Here is a 21,032-nt window from a genome sequence, read left to right as displayed (position 1 = left end):
ATGCGTGTCCAATGAACAATGAATATCTCTCTCTGAAACCAAAAAACTGTGGCGATCCATGCGCTTGGTGGTCAGGTGAACTGGCTCCGAGTGTAACGCACGCGCCATTGGAGTAGCCGCACCAAAGATGGTGCCACGCATCCTTCTCTTCCGTGCGCTTACGTAGCCTTGACGTAATTTCCGGCACTAGGGGGCAGAAGTTTCAACCACCTTAAGAATCCTGCACGCGGGATGGTGAGCGAGGAGTCACGTGATGGAGTAGTGGCCGGACAGTGAACTCCAGCCCTCTCCAGAAAAGTCGGGAAAAACAAAGGAAAACACAAAGGCACAGAAATAAAAGTTACAGAAAAGTGAGTATAAAGGTGGAAAGAAGATGGCGACAAAAAAAGAAAAGTCGAAAGCAACGGTAAGAAGAGAGGAAGAGAAGACAAAGGAGGAAAAAGGTGAAGGCCTTACCTGTCCGAAGAGGCCCGCTGCAGAGAGAGAAACCCGCTCCCTCAGGTCGGTAAATAATGGACTACAAAAATGGCTCGCAGAGCCGAGTAAAAGTGCGCAACCGCGCATGCGCGATACTTCGCGCATGCGCGATGCGAATGAAAAAAAAACACACCGACGGGAGGGGGGACCAGCTGGGGAGTCGATCTCCACAGCCGGCAACGACAGCTGCAGAACACCTGCAGCAAGAAGAGACCACAGAAGACAATAGAAACAAGAAAGAAGAGGAGGAAAGGGCACCAAAGAAACAACAGATGGTCAACCCAGAGGAAGAAGAAGAGGAAGAGGAAGAGTACAGTGAAATAGAAGAAGAAAAGAAAGGCAAGGTAAAGGATATACTTGCTCTTATTAAAGGATACATGGAGTCATTTAAAGAATGGCAAACACAGGAATTTAAGGATTTAAGAAAAAGAATAAACAACACAGAAGAGAAAATAAATAAAATGGAGATGACCTTAACAGAAATGGGAAAGAAAATGGACAAGATGGAAGAGCGGGCAGTAGCAGCAGAAATGGAGGTAGAAGACTTAAAAAAGAAATTGGAGAAATCTAATAAAAAAACTAAAGAGACACAAGAACTACTAGCTCAAAAAATAGATACAATGGAAAACCATAACAGAAGAAATAACATAAAGATAGTGGGCCTCAAGGAAGATGAAGAAGGCAAGAATATGAGGGAGTTTATAAAAGAGTGGATCCCTAAGACCCTAGGATGTCCAGAACTACAGCAAGAAATGGAAACAGAAAGGGCACATAGAGTATTGGCCTCTAAACCACAACCACAACAAAAACCAAGATCTATTGTAGTAAAATTCCTAAGATATACTACAAGAGAAAAGGTACTGGAGAAGACAATGGAAAAAGTAAGAGAGGACAACAAACCACTGGAGTATAAAGGGCAAAAAATCTTCATTTATCCAGATATAAGTTTTGAACTCCTAAAGAAGAGAAAAGAGTTCAATACAGCAAAGGCGATTTTATGGAAGAAAGGGTATAAATTTATACTAAAGCATCCAGCGGTATTGAAAATATTTATTCCAGGACAACAAAACAGACTATTCTCGGATCCAGAAGAAGCACGAAAATTTGCAGAACAATTACAAAAATAGACTGAGGGAGGAAGACGGGTAATGAGAGTTAAAATGATCACGATTGATATGTATGTGGGTAAAGACAAAAATAGACTGAGGGATGAAGACGGGTAATGAGAGTAAAAATGATCACGATTGATATGTATGCGGGTAAAGAGGTATAAGAGTGAATAGAGACAATGAGCATACATGAATGTATCTGTACTTAGAGGAAAATATAGATAGTATAGACAAGAATTAATAAGGGAAGGTAATGGAATAGAGAGAATAAGGAGGGAATTAAAAGAGTGACCTTTGTGACATATGAAAAGTGAAATCTTTTCTGGGGGAGGCGGGGTGGGGGGGAAATAGCAGTCACTGCAAAATCAGTTGACGCTTGCGAGTGGATTCGCAAATCCAAATGGAGAGGGGAGATGTGGTTGTCCGACAAGGGATAAAGGACAACTCAGGAGGTGAAGGGAGATTGGGGATAAATAAGATAGAAATAGGAGAATAAGGAAAATGTTGGATGTTGTAGGAATGTTGTCTTATAAAGAGTTGAAAATAAGAAAACAGAAATGGAAAAGGAGGAAAGGTAATGATGGAAAAACGGAAAGAGAAGATAAACAAAATATAAAAGGGCTACGCTGAACTATATGTCTTTAAATATTAATGGAATACATAACCAAATTAAAAGGAAGAAACTACTAAATTTAAATGAATAAATGTATTCCATTAGAAAAAATAACATATAGGTTAAGAAATAATATTGAAATATTCGAACAAGTATAGGAGCCTTACATTAAATACAATAGCGAAAACCTACCGGGGACAAACATTACCTAAGTTGATGGAAGGAGAAGGAAAGAAAAGAATGGACTCAGTAGAATTTCTGGTGTAATTTTGTTGAATGACAACATTGTTTGACTGGCTTAATGCAACCTAGATTGTATACCTAAAATGGATGAGAGGGGGGGGTGGGGGGGTGGTTTGGGAGGAAAGGGGGGGGGGGGAGAAAAAGTCACTGTATATGTGTGAAAAAGAAATAGTGTATAACATGGCTAATGTGATTTATGGTGTGAAAAATAAAAAATTTAAAAAAAAAAGAATCCTGCACGCGGGAGGAGTCATGTGATGGATTACTGGCCGGTAGGAGAATACCAGCCCTCTCCAGAAAAGAAGAAAAAAAGTAAATTAAAAGCAAAGCCCCAGACACACAAACCACACAAATAAAAAATAAAGGTGTGGAGGAAATGGCACCAAAGAAAGAAAAGCCAAAAACAACGGGAAGAAAAGAGGAAGGAAAGACGCCAGAAGAAAAAGGTGAAGGCCTTACCTGTAAGAAGCAGGGACCCGCCGTGGAAAGAGGAGCCCACTCCCTGAGGTCAGTGGAAACACCGCAGGGTCGCGACCCACTGAATGCAGGACTACAAAGATGGCTCACGGAGCCAAACAGAGATTTAACTCCACAGCTTGAACAGCTGACAAAGATCCGACAGCAGGGCTCCTAGTGGGAAGATACAGAAAATAACGGGAACAGGAGGGAGGAGAATGAAAGAAGGAAATCAGAGACACAACAGATAACCAGCCCAGAAGAAGAGGACCAACATCAAGACACCATAATAAAAAAAACCCAACAAATTGAGACAAACAGCCCAACAAGAAAGTCAGAAGATACAAGGAAGAGAAGAAGAAGACACAAACCCTCAAGCAGACACAGAAGAAGGAGAACATCAAGCTCTGCTCAGAGAAATAGAAGATAAAGGGAATGGACTATACATAGATTTTTAAAAAATTTCAAGAATATATGGAAGCAGTAAAAGAATGGCAGACTCTGTTGTCTATCTCGTTGTCGATCCTTGCATCCGATGAAATGGTGCAGCCGAGATAGGTAAACTGGTTGAAGAATAAAAGGTACAGAAGAAAAAGTGCGTAGATTAGAGATGGTAATGACAGAAATAGGGGAAAGAGTAGACAAGGTGGAAGAACGAGAAACAGCCGTAGAAATGAAAGCGGACGACTTAAAAAAAGTTAAAGAAACACAGGTGTTTTTAGCCCAGAAGATGGATATAATGGAAAACTATAATAGAAGAAACAATATAAAGATAGTGGGCCTTAAGGATGATGAAGAAGGCAAAGATATTAAAAAAATTATAAAAGAATGGATCCCCAGGGTCCTAGGAATGCCAGAAATACAGGAAGGAATGGAAATATAAAGGGCACACAGAACATTAGCCCCAAAACCACAGCCACAACAAAAACCAAGATCAATTCTAGTAAAATTCCTGAGATATACGACAAGAGAAAATATATTGGAGAAGGCAATGAAAAAATGAGAGAAGACAAAAAGCCACTGGAATAAAAAGGTCAAAAAAATTTTTCTACCCAGACATAAGCTTGAGCTCATGAAGAAGAGGAAGGAGTTTAATGCAGCAAAATCGATACTATAGAAGAAAGGCTATAAATTTATGTTAAGATATCCAGCGGTGCTTAAAGTAGTTATCCCGGGGCAGCAAAGCATACTGTTCTCGGATCCGGAGAAAGCACGAGATTTGTAGAACGCCTGCAAAACAGACAGAGAGATGAAGAGATGTAACAAGAACAAGAATGACGACAAACTTCATATCTTTTCTTTGGCTTGACTTCGTGGATGAATATTTAGGGAGGGGTAATGTCCACGTCAGGTGCAGGCTCGTTTGTGGCTGACAAGTCCGATGCAGGACAGGCAGACACGGTTGCAGCAGTTGCAAGGGAAAATTGGTTGGTTGGGGTTGGGTGTTGGGTTTTTCCTCCTTTGTCTTTTGTCAGTGAGGTGGGCTCTGCGGTCTTCTTCAAAGGAGGTTGCTGCCCGCCAAACTGTGAGGCGCCAAGATGCACGGTTTGAGGTGATATCAGCCCACTGGCGATGGTCAATGTGGCAGGCACCAAGAGCTTTCTTTAGGCAGTCCTTGGACCTCTTCTTTGGTGCACCTCTGTCTCAGTGGCCAGTGGAGAGCTCGCCATATAACACGATCTTGGGAAGGCGATGGTCCTCCATTCTGGAGACGTGACCTACCCAGCAGTTTGATCTTCAGCAGAGTGGATTCAATGCTGTCGGTCTCTGCCATCTCGAGTACTTCGATGTTGGAGATGAAGTCGCTCCAATGAATGTTGAGGATGGAGCAGAGTCAACGCTGGTTGAAGCGTTCTAGGAGCCGTAGGTGATGCTGGTAGAGGACCTATGATTCGGAGCCGAACAGGAGTGTGGGTATGACAACGGCTCTGTATACACTAATCTTTGTGAGGTTTTTCAGTTGGTTGTTTTTCCAGACTCTTTTGTGTAGTCTTCCAAAGGCGCTATTTGCCTTGGCGACTCTGTTGTCTATCTCGTTGTCGATCCTTGCATCCGATAAAATGGTGCAGCCGAGATAGGTAAACTGGTTGACCATTTTGAGTTTCGTGTGCCCGATGGAGATGTGGGGGGGGGGCAGGTAGTCATGGTGAGGAACTGGCTGATGGAGGACCTCAGTTTTCTTCAGGCTGACTTCCAGGCCAAACATTTTGGCAGTTTCCACAAAACAGGACGTCAAGCGCTGAAGAGCTGGCTCTGAATGGGCAACTAAAGCGGCATCATCTGCAAAGAGTAGTTCACGGACAAGTTGCTCTTGTGTCTTGGTGTGAGCTTGCAAGCGCCTCAGATTGAAGAGACTGCCATCCGTACGGTACCGGATGTAAACAGCGTCTTCATTGTTGAGGTCTTTCATGGCTTGTTTCAGCATCATGCTGAAGAAGATTGAAAAGAGGGTTGGTACGAGAACGCAGCCTTGCTTCACGCCATTTTTAATGGAGAAGGGTTCAGAGAGCTCATTGCTGTATCTGACCCGACCTTGTTGGTTTTCGTGCAGTTGGATAACCATGTTGAGGAAAAATAATGTATAAGTAAGAACTAAGAAGGGGAAGAAAGGGAAGAAAGGAAGTAAGGGGTGAATTAAGAGGGTGAGCTTTTTTATATGTAAAGATAAAAGTCTTTTCTGGAGGGGGCTGGGTGGGAGAGAATAACAGTCACTACTAAATCAGTTGACGCTTGCGAGCGGGTTCGCAATTCAAATGGAGAGGGGAGTTGTGGTTGCCCGGCAAGAGACAAGGGACAACTCAGAGAGGGGGGGACATTTGGGGTTAAGGAAATTTTAGATGTGGGAATAGTGGAAATATTTTATGTTTTAGAAGTGTTGTCTTACAGTGTGTTCAAAAAAAGAAAACAGAAATGGATAAGGAGGAAAAGTGGTGATGAGGAAGCGGAAATGAGAGGTAAAGAAAGTATGAAATGGCCATGTTGAACTATATGACTATAAATATAAACGGAATACATAACCAAATCAAAAGGAAGAGGCTGTTAAATTTACTGAAAAAAGAAAAAATAGATATAGCATTCGTGTAGGAAACACATATAACTGAAGTGGAACACAAGAAATTAAGGAGAGACTGGGTAGGGCACGTAACGGCAGCATCATATAATTCAAAAGCCAGAGGAGTAGCTATATTAATCAATAAAAATGTACCAAACTAAATAGAGGAGGAAATAATAGATCCAGCAGGGAGGTATGTCATGATAATGTGTCAGATATATTCAGAAGTTTGGAATTTGCTCAATGTATATGCACCTAATGAAGAGCATCAAAAATTTATGCAAGATATCTTTTTGAAGATTGCAGATACGCTGGGGAATAATACTGATAGGAGGGGACTTTAATCTTAATTTGGACTCAAAGATGGACAAAACTGGACATAAAACTGGAAGAAAGAACAAAGTAACCAAATTTATGGTTAAATCGATGCAGAAAATGCAACTTTTGGATATATGGAGGAGCCAACACCCAAAGGAGAAGGAATACTCATATTATTCGGGTAGACACAAAACATACTCAAGGATAGACCTCTGTTCCTGTTGACAGCCCACATCCAAGGGAGAGTTAGAAAAACAGAATATAAAGCTAGATTGTTATCGGATCACTCACCCCTGATATTAGCAATAGAGCTGGAGGACATCCTACCGAAAACGTATAGATGGAGATTAAACTCCATGCTACTTAAAAGACAGGATTTTAGAGAATTAATTGAGCAACAAATTAAAATGTACTTTGAAATAAATACGGAATCAGTGAAAGATACATTTATACTATGGGATGCAATGAAAGCTTTCATCAGAGGGCAGATAATAAGTTATGTAACTAAGATAAAGAAGGACTACAATCGGGAAATAGAACAGTTGGAAAGGGAAATAGCAAGTACAGAAAAAGAATTAGCAACAAGGGAAGATACAACAAAAAGAATAGAATTGGCGGACAAAAAAATATAATATGAAACACTACAAACATACAAGGTGGAGAAGAACATAATGAAGACAAAACAGAAGTATTATGAGCTAGGAGAAAAAATGCACAAAATACTAGCTTGGCAGCTTAAGACAGAACAAACTAAAAGAACGGTATTGGCATCAAGGAAAAAGGACAAACAAATTACATATAACCCAATGGAGATCAATGAAAACTTCAAGGAGTTCTATGAGCAATTATATCAAACTGAAAATGAAGGGAAAGAAGGCAAAATAGATGAGTTTCTAGCTAAAATTGAACTACCGAAATTGCAAGAAGAGGAGCAAAATAAATTAATAAATCATTTGAAATAGAGGAAATACAGGATATATTAAAAAAACTACCGAACAATAAAACGCCGGGAGAGGATGGACTCCCAATAGAATTCTAAAAAACATTTAAAGACTTATTAATTCCTCCTCTCCTAGAAGTAATGAACCAGATTGAAGAAACACAAAACATGCCAAATTCATGCAAAACAGCAATAATTACAGCAATACCAAAGATGGGGAAAGATCCACTAACACCAGCATCGTATAGACCAATATCTCTACTTAACACAGATTATAAGATAATAGTTAAACTATTAGCAAACAGATTGGCCAACTGTGTACCAAAAATAGTAAAGCTAGATCAAACTGGATTTATTAAGAAAAGATGAACAACGGACAATATCTGTAAGTTCATTAACTTAATCCATGCAGTACAAGGAAACAAGACGCCAACAGTGGTGGTCGCCTTAGTCGCAGAGAAAGCCTTTGACAGAGTAGAATGGAATTATTTATTCAAAGTACTATAGAGGTTCAACCTACCAGAGAAATATATTAATTGGATTAAAGCATTATATAAGGGACCATCGGCGAAGGTGACAGTTAATGGATATATATCAAACCAATTTAAATTAAGCAAGTCAACTAGGCAGGGATGTCCACTATCTCCCTCACTATTCACGTTAGCTATAGAACCACTGGCAGAACTGATAAGAACAGAAAATAAAATAAGAGGGATAAAAATAAAAGAGAAGGAATATAAAATCAGTCTATTTGCAGATGATGTCATAGTATACTTAACAGAACCAGAAATATCAATAAAAGAATTACATAAGAAATTGAAGGAATATGGAGAAGTATTGGGGTACAAGATCAACGCAAATAAAAGTAAAGCAATGCCAATGAATAATGCGGATTTCACTAATTTTAAGAAAGAATCATCATTTAGATGGCAAACACAAGCAATCCGATACCTAGGTATACAACTAGATAATAATCTAGGCCATCTATACAAACTAAATTATCAGCCATTAATGAAGAAATTACAAGACGACTTAGAACATTACTATCACTAACACTGATAGGAAGGGTAAATTGCATTAAAATGAATATCTTCACAAGAATACAATACCTATTCCAATCGTTACCAATTCACCTAAGAGAAATTCTTCAAGGAGCTAAAGAAAATAATAAGGAAATTCTTATGGGGGGGGGGGGGAGAAACCGAGGATAGAGCTAGATAAATTAACAGAATGGTACAAACAAGGGGGCTTATAGCTACCAAACTTTAAGAATTATTATAGAGCAGCACAATTAAGATGCCTATCAGATTTTTATCAAACAAGGGAAAAACCAGATTGGACCAGATTAGAGCTAGATAAAATAGGGGAGAAGGTACCTGAACATATACAAGTGGGATGAAAAGCTGGTGCAACATAGGAATTCACCCGTACTGCACCATCTGCTCAACATTTGGAAGAAGATTCACGTAGAAAGGAATAAAACAAATTATCAACTACCAAAATTAATGTTGACGCAAAATCAACTAATCCCTTTCACAATAGATAACCTTTCCTTTAAAGAATGGGAGAGAAAAGGGATCAAAAGAATAGGAAATTGTTTTTTGGGAAGTAAATTATTATCTTTTGAACAAATGAAGGACAAATATAGTATAACTCACAGTACAATGTTTGCATACCACCAACTGAAAACCTACTTGAAGGACAAATTGGGAAGCAGGCTGAGGTTACCAGAAGGAAGCAATTTTGAATATGTGATTACAGACACAATGATAATTAAAAGATTTATAACAAACATACATCAAACTGCAAGAGAAAGAGAATGAGGAAACAAGCTGTAAACCCAAACAAAAATGGGAACTGTCACATTTGTGGCCCGAAATGTGAAGTTAATAAAACATTAAACACGAGTTTTATCAGGTAAACTTCTCAGTGGCTTTTATTCTCCCGTTTCCTTTGTTCTCCTGCTTGTGTTCTTATCTCTCTCTCATACCACGTGACTTCCGGTACATCTCATACATATTCATTATCATGACATCCCTCCTTTAATCAGAAATAAACTTTACCTTCACTTACCAATATCCCTCGGAAACATACAAACATCGTAACTAATGGTAATACTATAACTCAACTACATAAAATTTACTTCCTACAGCACTCATACATGCACTTTATGATATAAGATTAAATACTGTCCCAAAGTTCTTATTAAAACTATGGCACAAAGTCTTTGTATCGTTTGGGCACTTTCTGGTTTCGTTTTGGCCTGCCTGCGATATTGTCGTCGCTTCTCAGTTGTTCACTCTCAGCGTCGGAAATACTGCTCGCCAAGGCTTCGGGTGTTTCTGGCGCTCTAGTCACTTCATCAGGAGTGCTGGTAACTGCCTCTGGAACATCATCAGGTCTCTCTGTTTCAGCATCTCGTATTGGCCTTTCAACCTCTTCACTCGATGTATCTCTGGACTGGTACCTTTTTACACTTGATACATTTCTCTTATACAGGACTCCAGTCGGAGACTTGACTGTCACCATACTGCCACTTCTGGATACAACAGTATAGGGTTGATGGTAATAAGGTGTGTCTAGCTTACCACCAGTTTCATGCCACATTAGAACATTATCTCCTAGCATGATGTCTGAGTACTTGGCTCCACGTTTCGAATCTGTGTACAGCTTTGCTGCACCTTTCTTTTCAGCATCGTGGTCCCTCATCTCCTGGTCGTCTCGGATTTCCTTTATTTCTGGCATTTTTGTGCGGATTTTTCTCCCAAAAAATGCTTCTGCAGGACTTTTTCCAGTGGTTGCATGAGGCGTTGCTCGATAGATAGCCACATAAGATAACAATGCTTCTTGCCAATTTTGACCTTCTGCATGTGCAATCGTCAATCGTTTTTCAATGGACTGATTTTGTCTCTCTACTTCTCCGTTGGCTTGCGGCCATTTCGGAGTTACTTTAAGATGGTGGATACCTGTGGTCCTCATGTATTCCGTAAATGTCTCTGAAATGAATTTTGGACCATTGTCAGAGCATAATGTAACAGGTAATCCATATCTTGCGAATATCTCTGCTAATGCTTGTATTGTTTTTTCAGTGATTGTGGACTTCAACACCACGTACTCATAGTATCTGCTGTAGTAATCTATCACTACCATAATTGATTCACCCGTCGGTAAAGGTCCAAGAAAATCAACAGCTACGTCGATCCATGGTTCTGTCGGAAGTTGCGTACTCCGGATCGGTTCTGGCGGATTACTCCTACTTGTGATTTGACATCCGTGACAAGTTTTAACAAATTTCTCGGCGTCTTTATCACAACCTGGCCACCATACCTTGGTCCTGAGGTTTTGCTTGGTACTAACAATGCCTAGGTGTCCTTCATGCGCTAAGGATACGATCTTCGGTCTCAATCTTTGCGGTATCACCAATCTGCAACCTCTTAATACACACTGTCCAATGCAACAAAGTTCGTCTCTAATGGGAATGTAAGCCTTGTGAGTACACTTATCCCATTGTCCACTCTGTATGCATTCTCTTACTTCCCTGAGTTCTGGATCACGTTCGGATTCTCTCTCGACTTCCTTCGTAGTCACAGCTTTCGGTGTCGCCTGAATAGCTACGAAGCGAAAAAAAGCTCTCTGTTTCTGTTCCCAATTCTGACTTGGATTGTGGGCCACCATCCTTCACCAATCTGGACAGCGGATCTGCAATGTTTGTTTTCCCTGCAATGTGGATTACTTTATATTTGTAGGGTTGTAGTCTGAGTACCCATCTCTCTATTCTGGCACATGGTTTGGATCTAGGTGCATAGATCACCTCTAATGGCTTATGATCTGTGATGAGTTCAAATTCAATGCCATATAAATATGCATGGAACCTCTCACAGACCCCTACAAGTCCGAGTGCTTCTTTCTCTTTCTGAGAGTATCTTCTTTCCACATCTGATAACGATCTGCTGGCATAGGCAATGATTCTTGGTCCTCCATCATGCATCTGGACCAACACAGCTCCTAAACCAACCGGGATGGCATCCGCTATGACTTTGGTTGATGCCGCCGGATCGTAATATCCAAGAGTTTTTGCATCTGTCAGGCTTTGCTTCAGCGCTGTGAACGCTTTCTTCTGCTCAGATCCAAAATGAAATGGTACACCTTTCCTGGTTAGTTTCCTTAGTGGTTCTGCCACTGTACGAAATTAGGAATGAACTTTGCACAAAAATTGACCAATCCCAGGAAACTCCTCACCTCTGTTGCGTTCTGAGGTGCACATGCCTCTGCAATAGCTTTCACCTTGGCCGTGTAAGTCTGTGTCCCATGAAGTCCATTTCTGACACACTGAACTGGCACTTGTTTCCATTCACGGTAAGGCCTGCCTCCTGTAGTCTAGATAGTACACGCCTCAACAGTTTGTCATGCTCTTCCTTCATTGGTGCATGGACTATGATATCGTCAAAAATGTTGGCAACTCCAGGAATGCCTTGAATCACTCGATGGATTTCATGCTGGTAGATCTCCGAAGCTGCATTAATTCCAAATGATAGTCTCTTGTAACGATACAATCCACAGTGAGTCACAAATGTTGTCACATCTCGGGAACCTGGATCCAGCTCTAATTGATGATAGCCCCATTTCAGATCAATTTTTGAGAATATCTTGCTGGTAGTTAGTTCTTGAAGTATTTCCTCCACCGTTGGTATAGGGTGTCGTTCTCTAATTATAGCTTCATTGGCCATTCTCATGTCAACACATAGTCTTATGTCACCCTTTGGTTTGGGCACAATCACTACGGGACTGACCCATTGTGTCGAATGTTCCACCGGTTCAATAATGTCTTGCTCGATCAATTCTTTAATTTTGGCTTCGACTTTCCCACGAAGTCCAAACGGAGTTCGGCACATTGGTTGTGCCTTGGGTTTGACCGTTTCAGCTACCGCTAGCTTCAATTGTCGACCTTTCAGCTTTCCTACTCCTTGGAAGACTGCGGGGAATTCTTGCTTCATATCCTCGTATGACTGAATTGAATTGACACAAGCTCCAATATGAAGTATTGCCAGGTCTTGCACTGTGCTTCTACTCAGCAATGGTTCTCCCCTCTTTTCTATGACCATAAACTCTGCTTCGGTGTACTTATCTCCAGCTTCAACAGTTGCAGTAAAACATCCAATGGTCTGCAATGGCTTGGTTGCTATGTATGGATACAGTTTCTTGGAACACTTCTTTGAGGTACAGATGATCTTTTCCTTTTTCAACTTCTCCCATAAATGTCGATCAATCACATTACTGTCACTGCCTGAGTCTACAATGACCTGCACTGTCACTCCACCAATGATCACTGGGACCTTCTCATGATGTACATCATTCAACGTAAGTTGGTAACAACTCTGTTCCTCCTGGGTATCCTCATCGTCACCGTCTATCTGGCGAATGGTATCTTTCTTTCCAGGATACTTTCCTTTCCCCCAGCCTTTGCCTTTGGAAGTTGTATTCTTCCTCTTCTGGTCTGCATTGGACTTGCTTTTGCACTTCTTTGCAAAGTGGTCCTTACCTCCACACTTTCTGCAAACTTTGCCTTTGGCCGGGAAATATGGGTCTTTTCCAAAGTGACCTCGGTTTCCACATCTACAACACTCCACGTCCTGTGTCGGTGTATATCTTGGCTGATTATGGCGATGTGAGAGCCTCTTAATTTGCTGGCTTGAGTTGTCTTTCAGGGTCATGGTATGAAATTGCCCTTCAACAGCCTCTAATGCAGCAGCAATGGTTAAAGCATCGGTGAGTTCCAACTCACTCCCTCTTTCCAGTAGACGTCTTCTGAGTTTATCTGATCTGCAGTGCTGTACAACTTGATCCAATAATTGGTTGTCCAAATCAGCTGGCATGTAATTGCATCCAACAGCTAGCTGGCGTAGTCTCATCACGTACTGAGCAATTGTCTGGCCATCTTCTTGTCTCGTTCTCCGAAACAAATGGCATTGAAATGTAGCATTCGGTGTCACTACATAGTGTGCATTTAATACATCTACCGCTTTCCGGTACTCATCCTTTCTTCCAGTATTCAAAAGTGTCTTAAATGTTTCCCGAACAGCAGGTCCAGCAGTGAAAAGAAGTAACGCCCTTCTCTGCGCTTTTTGTTCAACTGTACCGGTATCTAGAAATAGGCCACGAATGTCGGCGTAGGATACAAATTCTTCCAGCCATGCCTTCCACTTCACACTTACAGTGCTAGCATCACCAGTCGGGTCAAAATGAGCAATTCCACTATGTGTTAGAAAGTCACTGTCTGCCCCAGCCATGAGGAAATATTCCAGCCCCAAAAGTACTGAGACAAAGAGAAAATTCTTATCACCTTGAAGTTGTCTATAATCCTCTATAATCTTGTTTAGTCTTTAATTTTCTTCAAGCTTCTTTCATCCTCGTCGCCAATGTCACATTTGTGGCCCGAAATGTGAAGTTAATAAAACATTAAACACGAGTTTTATAAGGTAAACTTCTCAGTGGCTTTTATTCTCCTGTTTCCTTTGTTCTCCTGCTTGTGTTCTTATCTCTCTCTCATACCACGTGACTTCCGGTACATCTCATACATATTCATTATCATGACAGGAACAACATCTAAACATAAAGATAAAGAATGAAACAAGGGAAAAGCTATGCTCCAGAACTATGAGAAATACAGTAAACACGAGGTTACGCATGATACAATATAATTGGTTACACAGGCTATACACCACGCCCCAAAAGTTAAATAAATGGGACCCAACAGTATCAGACAGATATTTTCGCTGTAAAAAGGAAACAGGAACAAAAATACATGCAATTTGGGCATGTGAGAAAGTGGAAAAGTTTTGGGAAGATCTAAATCAGGTATTAAATAAAATCACAAAAAGCAACATACCAAAAAATCCAGAGTTCTTTCTTCTCAGTAATATAAGAAGTAAAGAATTAGGCCTCAAACTGGATGAAGCACAAAAAAGATTTATTATGATAGCCTTAGCTGTAGCAAAAAAATGTATTACATCAACCTGGAAATTAGAAGATAGCCTGAGAATACAGCAATGGTACATAGAAATGAATAAATGTATTCCATTGGAAAAAATAACATCTTTCGTTGGCTTGGCTTCGTGGATGAAGATTTAGGGAGGGGTAATGTCCACGTCAGCTGCAGGTTCGTTTGCGGCTGACAAGTCCGATGCGGGACAGGCAGACACAGTTGCAGTGGTTGCAAGGGAAAATTGGTTGGCTGGGGTTGGGTGTTGGGTTTTTCCTCCTTTGTCTTTTGTCAATGAGGTGGGCTCTGCGGTCTTCTTCAAAGGAGGTTGCTGCCCGCCGAACTGTGAGGCGCCAAGATGCATGGTTTGAGGCGATATCAGCCCACTGGCGGTGGTCAATGTGGCAGGCACCAAGAGATTTCTTTAGGCAGTCCTTGGACCTCTTCTTTGGTGCACCTCTGTCTCAGTGGCCAGTGGAGAGCTCGCTATATAACAAGACCTTGGGAAGGCGATGGTCCTCCATTCTGGAGACGTGACCTACCCAGCGCAGTTTGATCTTCAGCAGCGTGGATTCGATGCTGTCGGCCTCTGCCATCTCAAGTACTTCGATGTTGGAGATGAAGTCACTCCAATGAATGTTGAGGATGGAACGGAGGCAATGCTGGTGGAAGCGTTCTAGGAGCCGTAGGTGATGCTGGTAGAGGACCTATGATTCGGAGCCGAACAGGAGTGTGGGTATGACAACGGCTCTGTATACACTAATCTTTGTGAGGTTTTTCAGTTGGTTGTTTTTCCAGACTCTTTTGTGTAGTCTTCCAAAGACGCTATTTGCCTTGGCAACTCTGTTGTCTATCTCGTTGTCGATCCTTGCATCCGATGAAATGGTGCAGCCGAGATAGGTAAACTGGTTGACCGTTTTGAGTTTTGTGTGCCCGATGGAGATGTGGGGGGGGCAGGTAGTCATGGTGGGGAGCTGGCTGATGGAGGACCTCAGTTTTCTTCAGGCTGACTTCCAGGCCAAACATTTTAGCAGTTTCCGCAAAACAAGACGTCAAGCGCTGAAGAGCTGGCTCTGAATGGGCAAGTAAAGCAGCATTGTCTGCAAAGAGTAGTTCACGGACAAGTTGCTCTTGTGTCTTGGTGTGAGCTTGCAAGCGCCTCAGATTGAAGAGACTGCCATCCGTGTGGTACCGGATGTAAACAGCGTCTTCATTGTTGAGGTCTTTCATGGCTTGGTTCAGCATCATGCTGAAGAAGATTGAAAAGAGGGTTGGTGCGAGAACGCAGCCTTGCTTCACGCCATTGTTAATGGAGAAGGGTTCAGAGAGCTCATTGCTGTATCTGACCCGACCTTGTTGGTTTTCGTGCAGTTGGATAACCATGTTGAGGTACTTTGGGGGGCATCAGAGGTGCTCTAGTATTTACCAAAGCCCTTTCCTACTCACGTTGTCGAAGGCTTTGGTGAGGTCAACAAAGGCGATGTAGAGTCCTTTGTTTTGTTCTCTGCACTTTTCTCGGAGCTGTCTGAGGACAAAGACCATGTCAGTAGTTCCTCTGTTTGCGCGAAGCCGCACTGTGATTCTGGGAGAACATTTTCGGCAAGACTAGGTATTATTCTATTTAGGAGAATCCTAGCAAAGATTTTGCTTGCAATGGAGAGCAGCGTGATTCCCCTGTACTTTGAGCAGTCTGATTTCTCGCCTTTGTTTTTGTACAGGGTGATGATGATGGCATCACGAATATAACATATAATTTAATAATTTAAGAAATAACATCACAGTATTCGAACAAATTTGGGAACCGTACATGGAACACAACAGAGAGGTCCTACCGCGGACCTCCACCTCCTAAAATGACAGAAGGAGAAGACGAAATGAACTGACCTAGTATGTAAAAGTAGATGACACAAATTTCTTGTTGATTTTCATTGTGTGATGACATTGTTTAATGGGTTTAATGTATCATATATATTGAACATTGAGTGGGTGGGGAGGGAAGGGAGGGGGGAAAGGGGAGAAAATGACACTGTATATTCAAGAGAGAAATGTTTGTGTGTATTTTGGTCAGTATGGTTCATAGTGTGAAAAATAAAATGTTTTTAAAAATAAATAAATTAAATAAAAAGAAAGCTGCGCGCGAATACAAAAATAAGCTCATGAGTTCTGGACAAACCCGCTGACTACCGATCTCCTCTTTCACTCCGCTACCACAGATGCTACAGAACCTTCCTTTGCGGTTACAATTTAAGTTAAAGCACCAGAAACTGGTGAAGATTGTTAAATTCTGCGAACAAAATTGCCTGATATCAGTGAAAAATGAATGATTGGACAGTATATCAAAGACATCTGAACACATAATGCACATTACATACATGTGTGCTTTGAATCAGAAGGGGGTTGTTAGGTTAAGTTAAGTTACATTAATAGTAATAGGTTAAAGATTGATCTTATTATTATGCTTGAAGAAAATTAAAAGCAACTTCTGTTTAAGTAACCAATGTCTTGGTGAATTTTTGTCACTGGTGGTTTTTGGAGTCCTCTGGGCTCGTAACAGTTCCAAATGAAAGAAGTTATAGATCTATTGTTGTCTGCAACTGTTACTCATTGCTGGTCTCATACGTTTAACAGAACCTCTCTGAAACCAAAGTGCAGTCACAGGGAACAAGCCCCACAAAAGCTGTGTAAAAGCTCATGAAGGCAAAACATCCAAGGAAACAAGTTCCAGATATTCTGATTGTAGGTAAGCATTTTCCTTAACAAATATGGAACAAAAAAAAGTTATTTCATACAGAAATTTCATTGATCTCCATCAAATTGGCATAATTTATTTGGAAAATGGCTAAAATTAAATTTGGGAACATAAGATCATTTCAGCAAAAACATTGCATCAGAACACTTCAAATGGCAACATTGATTCTGCAATATTGAGATCAATTTCCATGTTCATCTCAAACAAATTAAGTCAATCAGGCCTACACTGGCCTCAGATTTTCAATCTGATCAACTCACCATTCTTTTTTAGGGTTCTATTTTAATACCATTCTCTCCATTCTGTTTTAATAACTATGTGCTAAAACATCCCAAACTTGAATAATTATTTCAGATAATAAATCTATTAACTTTCAATTTACAGTTAGTAGTTAGTGGTTGTGCGACACTGTACAGCACCAGCGACTCAGGTTCAAATCTGGAGCTCTCTGCAAGGAGTTTGATGTTCTCCCTGTGTCTGAGTGGGTTTTCCCTGGATGCTCAGTTTTTCCTCCTACCCTCCAAAACTTATGGGGTTGTTCGTTAATTTGGTGAAATGGGTTTAAATAGCCAGAATAGGTTTCTACCCTGTAGGAATTAAAAAAAAAATTAAACACTGATCTCCTCTCAAATTATGCTGAGTATGCTAGGAAAATATGCTCATCTTGTATGAAGCATTAATTAGGGACAACCTACCAGTACACTGTCAGTAAGAATGTCTGAATGAATGATATTATTGGTCTTATGGTTGAAAGCACTTCCCCACTATTACAGCTATTGATGAAGAGCACTTTGCATTAAGATCCACTAAAGAAAGGCACCACAGAAAAATAAACACTTTTGAAAAAAACATTTACAAATTTGTGACAGACTCACTCAGAATATGGCAAGCAGCAGCCACAGAAATTTCAAGTTTCTCTCCATCCTCATGGGGAAAGTGGATTGACTTTATCTCACAGCAGGTTTTAAATATCATAACTAAGATCTAACTGGAATATAATCGGCTATTTCAGAATATACTTTATCCCAATAATTGCTGGTGAATTGCTTAATCCTAGTATATACAAATCATGTGCAGGCAATTATTAATGTAGATATATATCCTAAAAACATTTGCCCATGTTTTTATTCACTTGCCCCCACCCCCAAATTCTACAAGTCACCAACACACCAGAAGCAATTTCCAGTGGCTTACCAACCTTTGGAAAGAGAGGAAACTGGATCACATGGGGAAATCCACATGTTCTCAGGGAGAATGTGCAAACTCCACACAAACTGAACTCATTGTTGGAGCTACAAGCTTTGCCTCTATGATGCTCATTATAAGCACAAACTTTTTTTTTAAAAAGTACTAAAACATTATTCATTCACAATGAAAATGTATCTTAAAACAAAGATAATTTTATGTTAATATACATTTCCAAGATGAATTCACTGATAAACATTTTATGATCTCCAAGTACACGAAATGAATATTTCTGGATGGCTGCATGGAATATTATCATAGTTTGTTTAAGAATTTCCCTACCTAAAGTAGATAACTTTTTAGTCCACAAGAGAGAATCCCAGTGAAAATGAATCTTAGAAGGACTCAAATCTGTATTGCTCTGTGTTTCCAATAATCGTCGCATCTGAAACAAGATCTAAAAATAAAACATTAATACTGGTTATTGCTAATTAGCCAAATAGTCCTTGTAACACAGTTGAAAAGGGAATGCCCTTTTATCTAAATCCTACATAATAATTAATCCACAGAAAGATCAGATATCATGACACCTTTACTTTGCTTATAACATTAGCATTCAGTAATGGTTGTATACACTAACCAGTTCCTTGCTGAATAAGAATGGGATATTGTTCTTCTTGGAGACTGCCCAGTTGATGAAGTTTAACACGTGTTCTAAATGTCTGCACAATCCCATTACTGCTTGTAGCTGGTGCTCCAATTTAAGCTTCCGTTCATTTGTAATTCTCTATGAAGCCAAAATGGAAAAGCAGCATTAACAACAAAACTGTTTCTATTACAGTGAAATCTCCATCAGAAACAATTATTCATTTCTCATTCTCGGACAAATCCGAGGCAGAGAAGCGGCTGGGCAGATACTAGTACACATACATGCTGAATTTATTTGCCTTGCATGCCCAGCAAGTCTCTCCACTCAAACAAAAAGCTAAAACGTTGCTGCCCTACCTCAGGCCTTCATTCATTTTGGTTGACCAGAATTAGAAAATTTACACCAGAAACCGTGGGATAAATGAAATCATATTTCAGCAGTCAAATTTTGTTACAAGATAGCAATTCGAAGGGGTTGAGTATCTCAACCCAATATTTAAGATGGAATGGAGTCAAATGATTGGTGACATTGGGGCATAGCTTTCATATGAGATATGGCAAGTTTTCAATCATCTACAGGTGCACATAGAAACAGAGTTTGGGTTCATATAGTTCCTTTAACACTGTGAATTATACCATGTTCTATCTGCCCAATTGAAACACTTTGTTTTGTCATCTCTATGAGGTCATTTTAGTCCCTCTAATGTAAACAGTAAAATCCCCAGTATCCGCTCCGGCACCTGCAGAATAGTAGTTGCAGGATATGCAAATTTTCTGGATGACTGAGACTCACTCTTACAATGCCTAAGTAATACACCTGCATTAAGAATAAACAGTTTAAAAGACAAAAAAACTGCAAAATGTAAAGTTATTTGAAAAATAAAGTATTGGAGTCCTTAATTATGTAAAGTTCATTTTTATCAGGTAATTCCCTTACAAAATTTAAATTTGAACCCTGGTCACTGGTGCTGTAACAGCAGTGCTACCATTATAATTACTTCCCCCCCACCCCAAGGTTTACAGATAAAGCCTTACTAATATAATTAATACAAATAAAGATAAAGACTCTTATTTGGCAGGGACAGGGAGACACTTTGGGGGAATTAGCAAGCTCTTCATCCTGGGCACCGCCATTTTATTGAAACAGAACTTTATCGAAACTTCATTCAAAAAGCTGTTGTGGGTGGAACATGACTGGGGCGCTGCTAGCTGAATGCTTGTTCCCATCTTCACAAAGGGTTTGTGCGTGGCCTCGGAGAATGTATACTTATACAATTTTAAACTTTTACTTAAATTTTTATTTTAAAATAAAAAACAATTTTTAAAATTATTTATTCCTCGATTTTCTTTTTGCCAGTGGCTTGAATTCCGGATACTAGGGATTTTACTGCAGTGTGTTCACATCAAAAAATTTTGTGTGGGGAATAGAGGATTGTTGCTTCTTACCCCTCAAAATATTGACTAAGAAATCAATTTGTACAATTCTTAGTTTTTGTTTTCATTACTTTAAAAATAGAACTGACAGTTGCAGAGCGTTATAGCAGGTGCAATCAGCTTCTTAAGGTTCACAATAGAATTCTGCTTTGCCATACCATAAATACAAATGTATTCCTCTTGAGTGCACTTTCAATGTTAGAAAAGCAGCAAAGCAGAGCCTTCAAAAACAACGACAAAAGAATCAGAATTCAAGGCAGTCCAGTATACCTTCTATGGAAGCACTTGAAAACCTAGACAAATTGGACTGGATTGCCTTCTTACTCACTCACCCATCTGATTAATAATCTGGCCCCAAAGGAATTGTCGTCCAGAAGAAAACAAGACACAAAATAACCACAAAGAACTTTATAATGCCTCAGGAAGATCATTGGCCTCATTTTGAATGCTGTTTTACAGATATTATATCTGCTTAGTTCAAATGCAAAATCAAGGTAGTATAGCAGCGGCTCCACTGCTAACTGAAGGATCGCACAACCAGACGGGTTGAGTTCAGTGAGCAAAAACTGATTTATTGCAGGCTGCCTGGCTGGTCTTATACTCCCAGCACAGACCTGGCTGAGAACCGCGCTGGGGGGCCCTGACGTCACCGGGGCGTCAAGTGGGTCCCCAAGCACGGGCTTCTGAGCTTGGTGCCGAGGTTGGGAGGAAACCACTGACGGCGCAATTTTGGCCGGCTGCCCCGCCGCGTACATGACAAGCGGGAATGGTTTGCCTACCTCCGGTGCCAATGTCCTTTTTTTGCTGGATGGCCTAGCGTCTTGGATTG

General features: G+C 40.4%; 1 protein-coding gene across 13 annotated transcripts in view; it reads right to left on the bottom strand.

The window, feature by feature from the left end:
- trim66 (tripartite motif containing 66) overlaps positions 1-21,032 on the bottom strand; it is a 337,321-nt gene that overhangs the window by 44,260 nt on the left and 272,029 nt on the right. For all 13 annotated transcript variants that reach the window (XM_069897347.1, XM_069897373.1, XM_069897330.1 and 10 more), the window contains 2 exons: positions 18,762-18,908; positions 18,464-18,578 (listed from right to left, as the gene is read on the bottom strand). In XM_069897347.1, coding sequence (XP_069753448.1) covers positions 18,464-18,578; positions 18,762-18,908 — 262 coding nt within the window. The remainder of the gene's footprint in view (positions 1-18,463; positions 18,579-18,761; positions 18,909-21,032) is intronic.

Source organism: Narcine bancroftii, chromosome 1 (assembly GCF_036971445.1).
Source record: "Narcine bancroftii isolate sNarBan1 chromosome 1, sNarBan1.hap1, whole genome shotgun sequence".
NCBI lineage: Eukaryota > Metazoa > Chordata > Chondrichthyes > Torpediniformes > Narcinidae > Narcine > Narcine bancroftii.
This window is presented reverse-complemented; position numbering and strand designations above follow the sequence as displayed.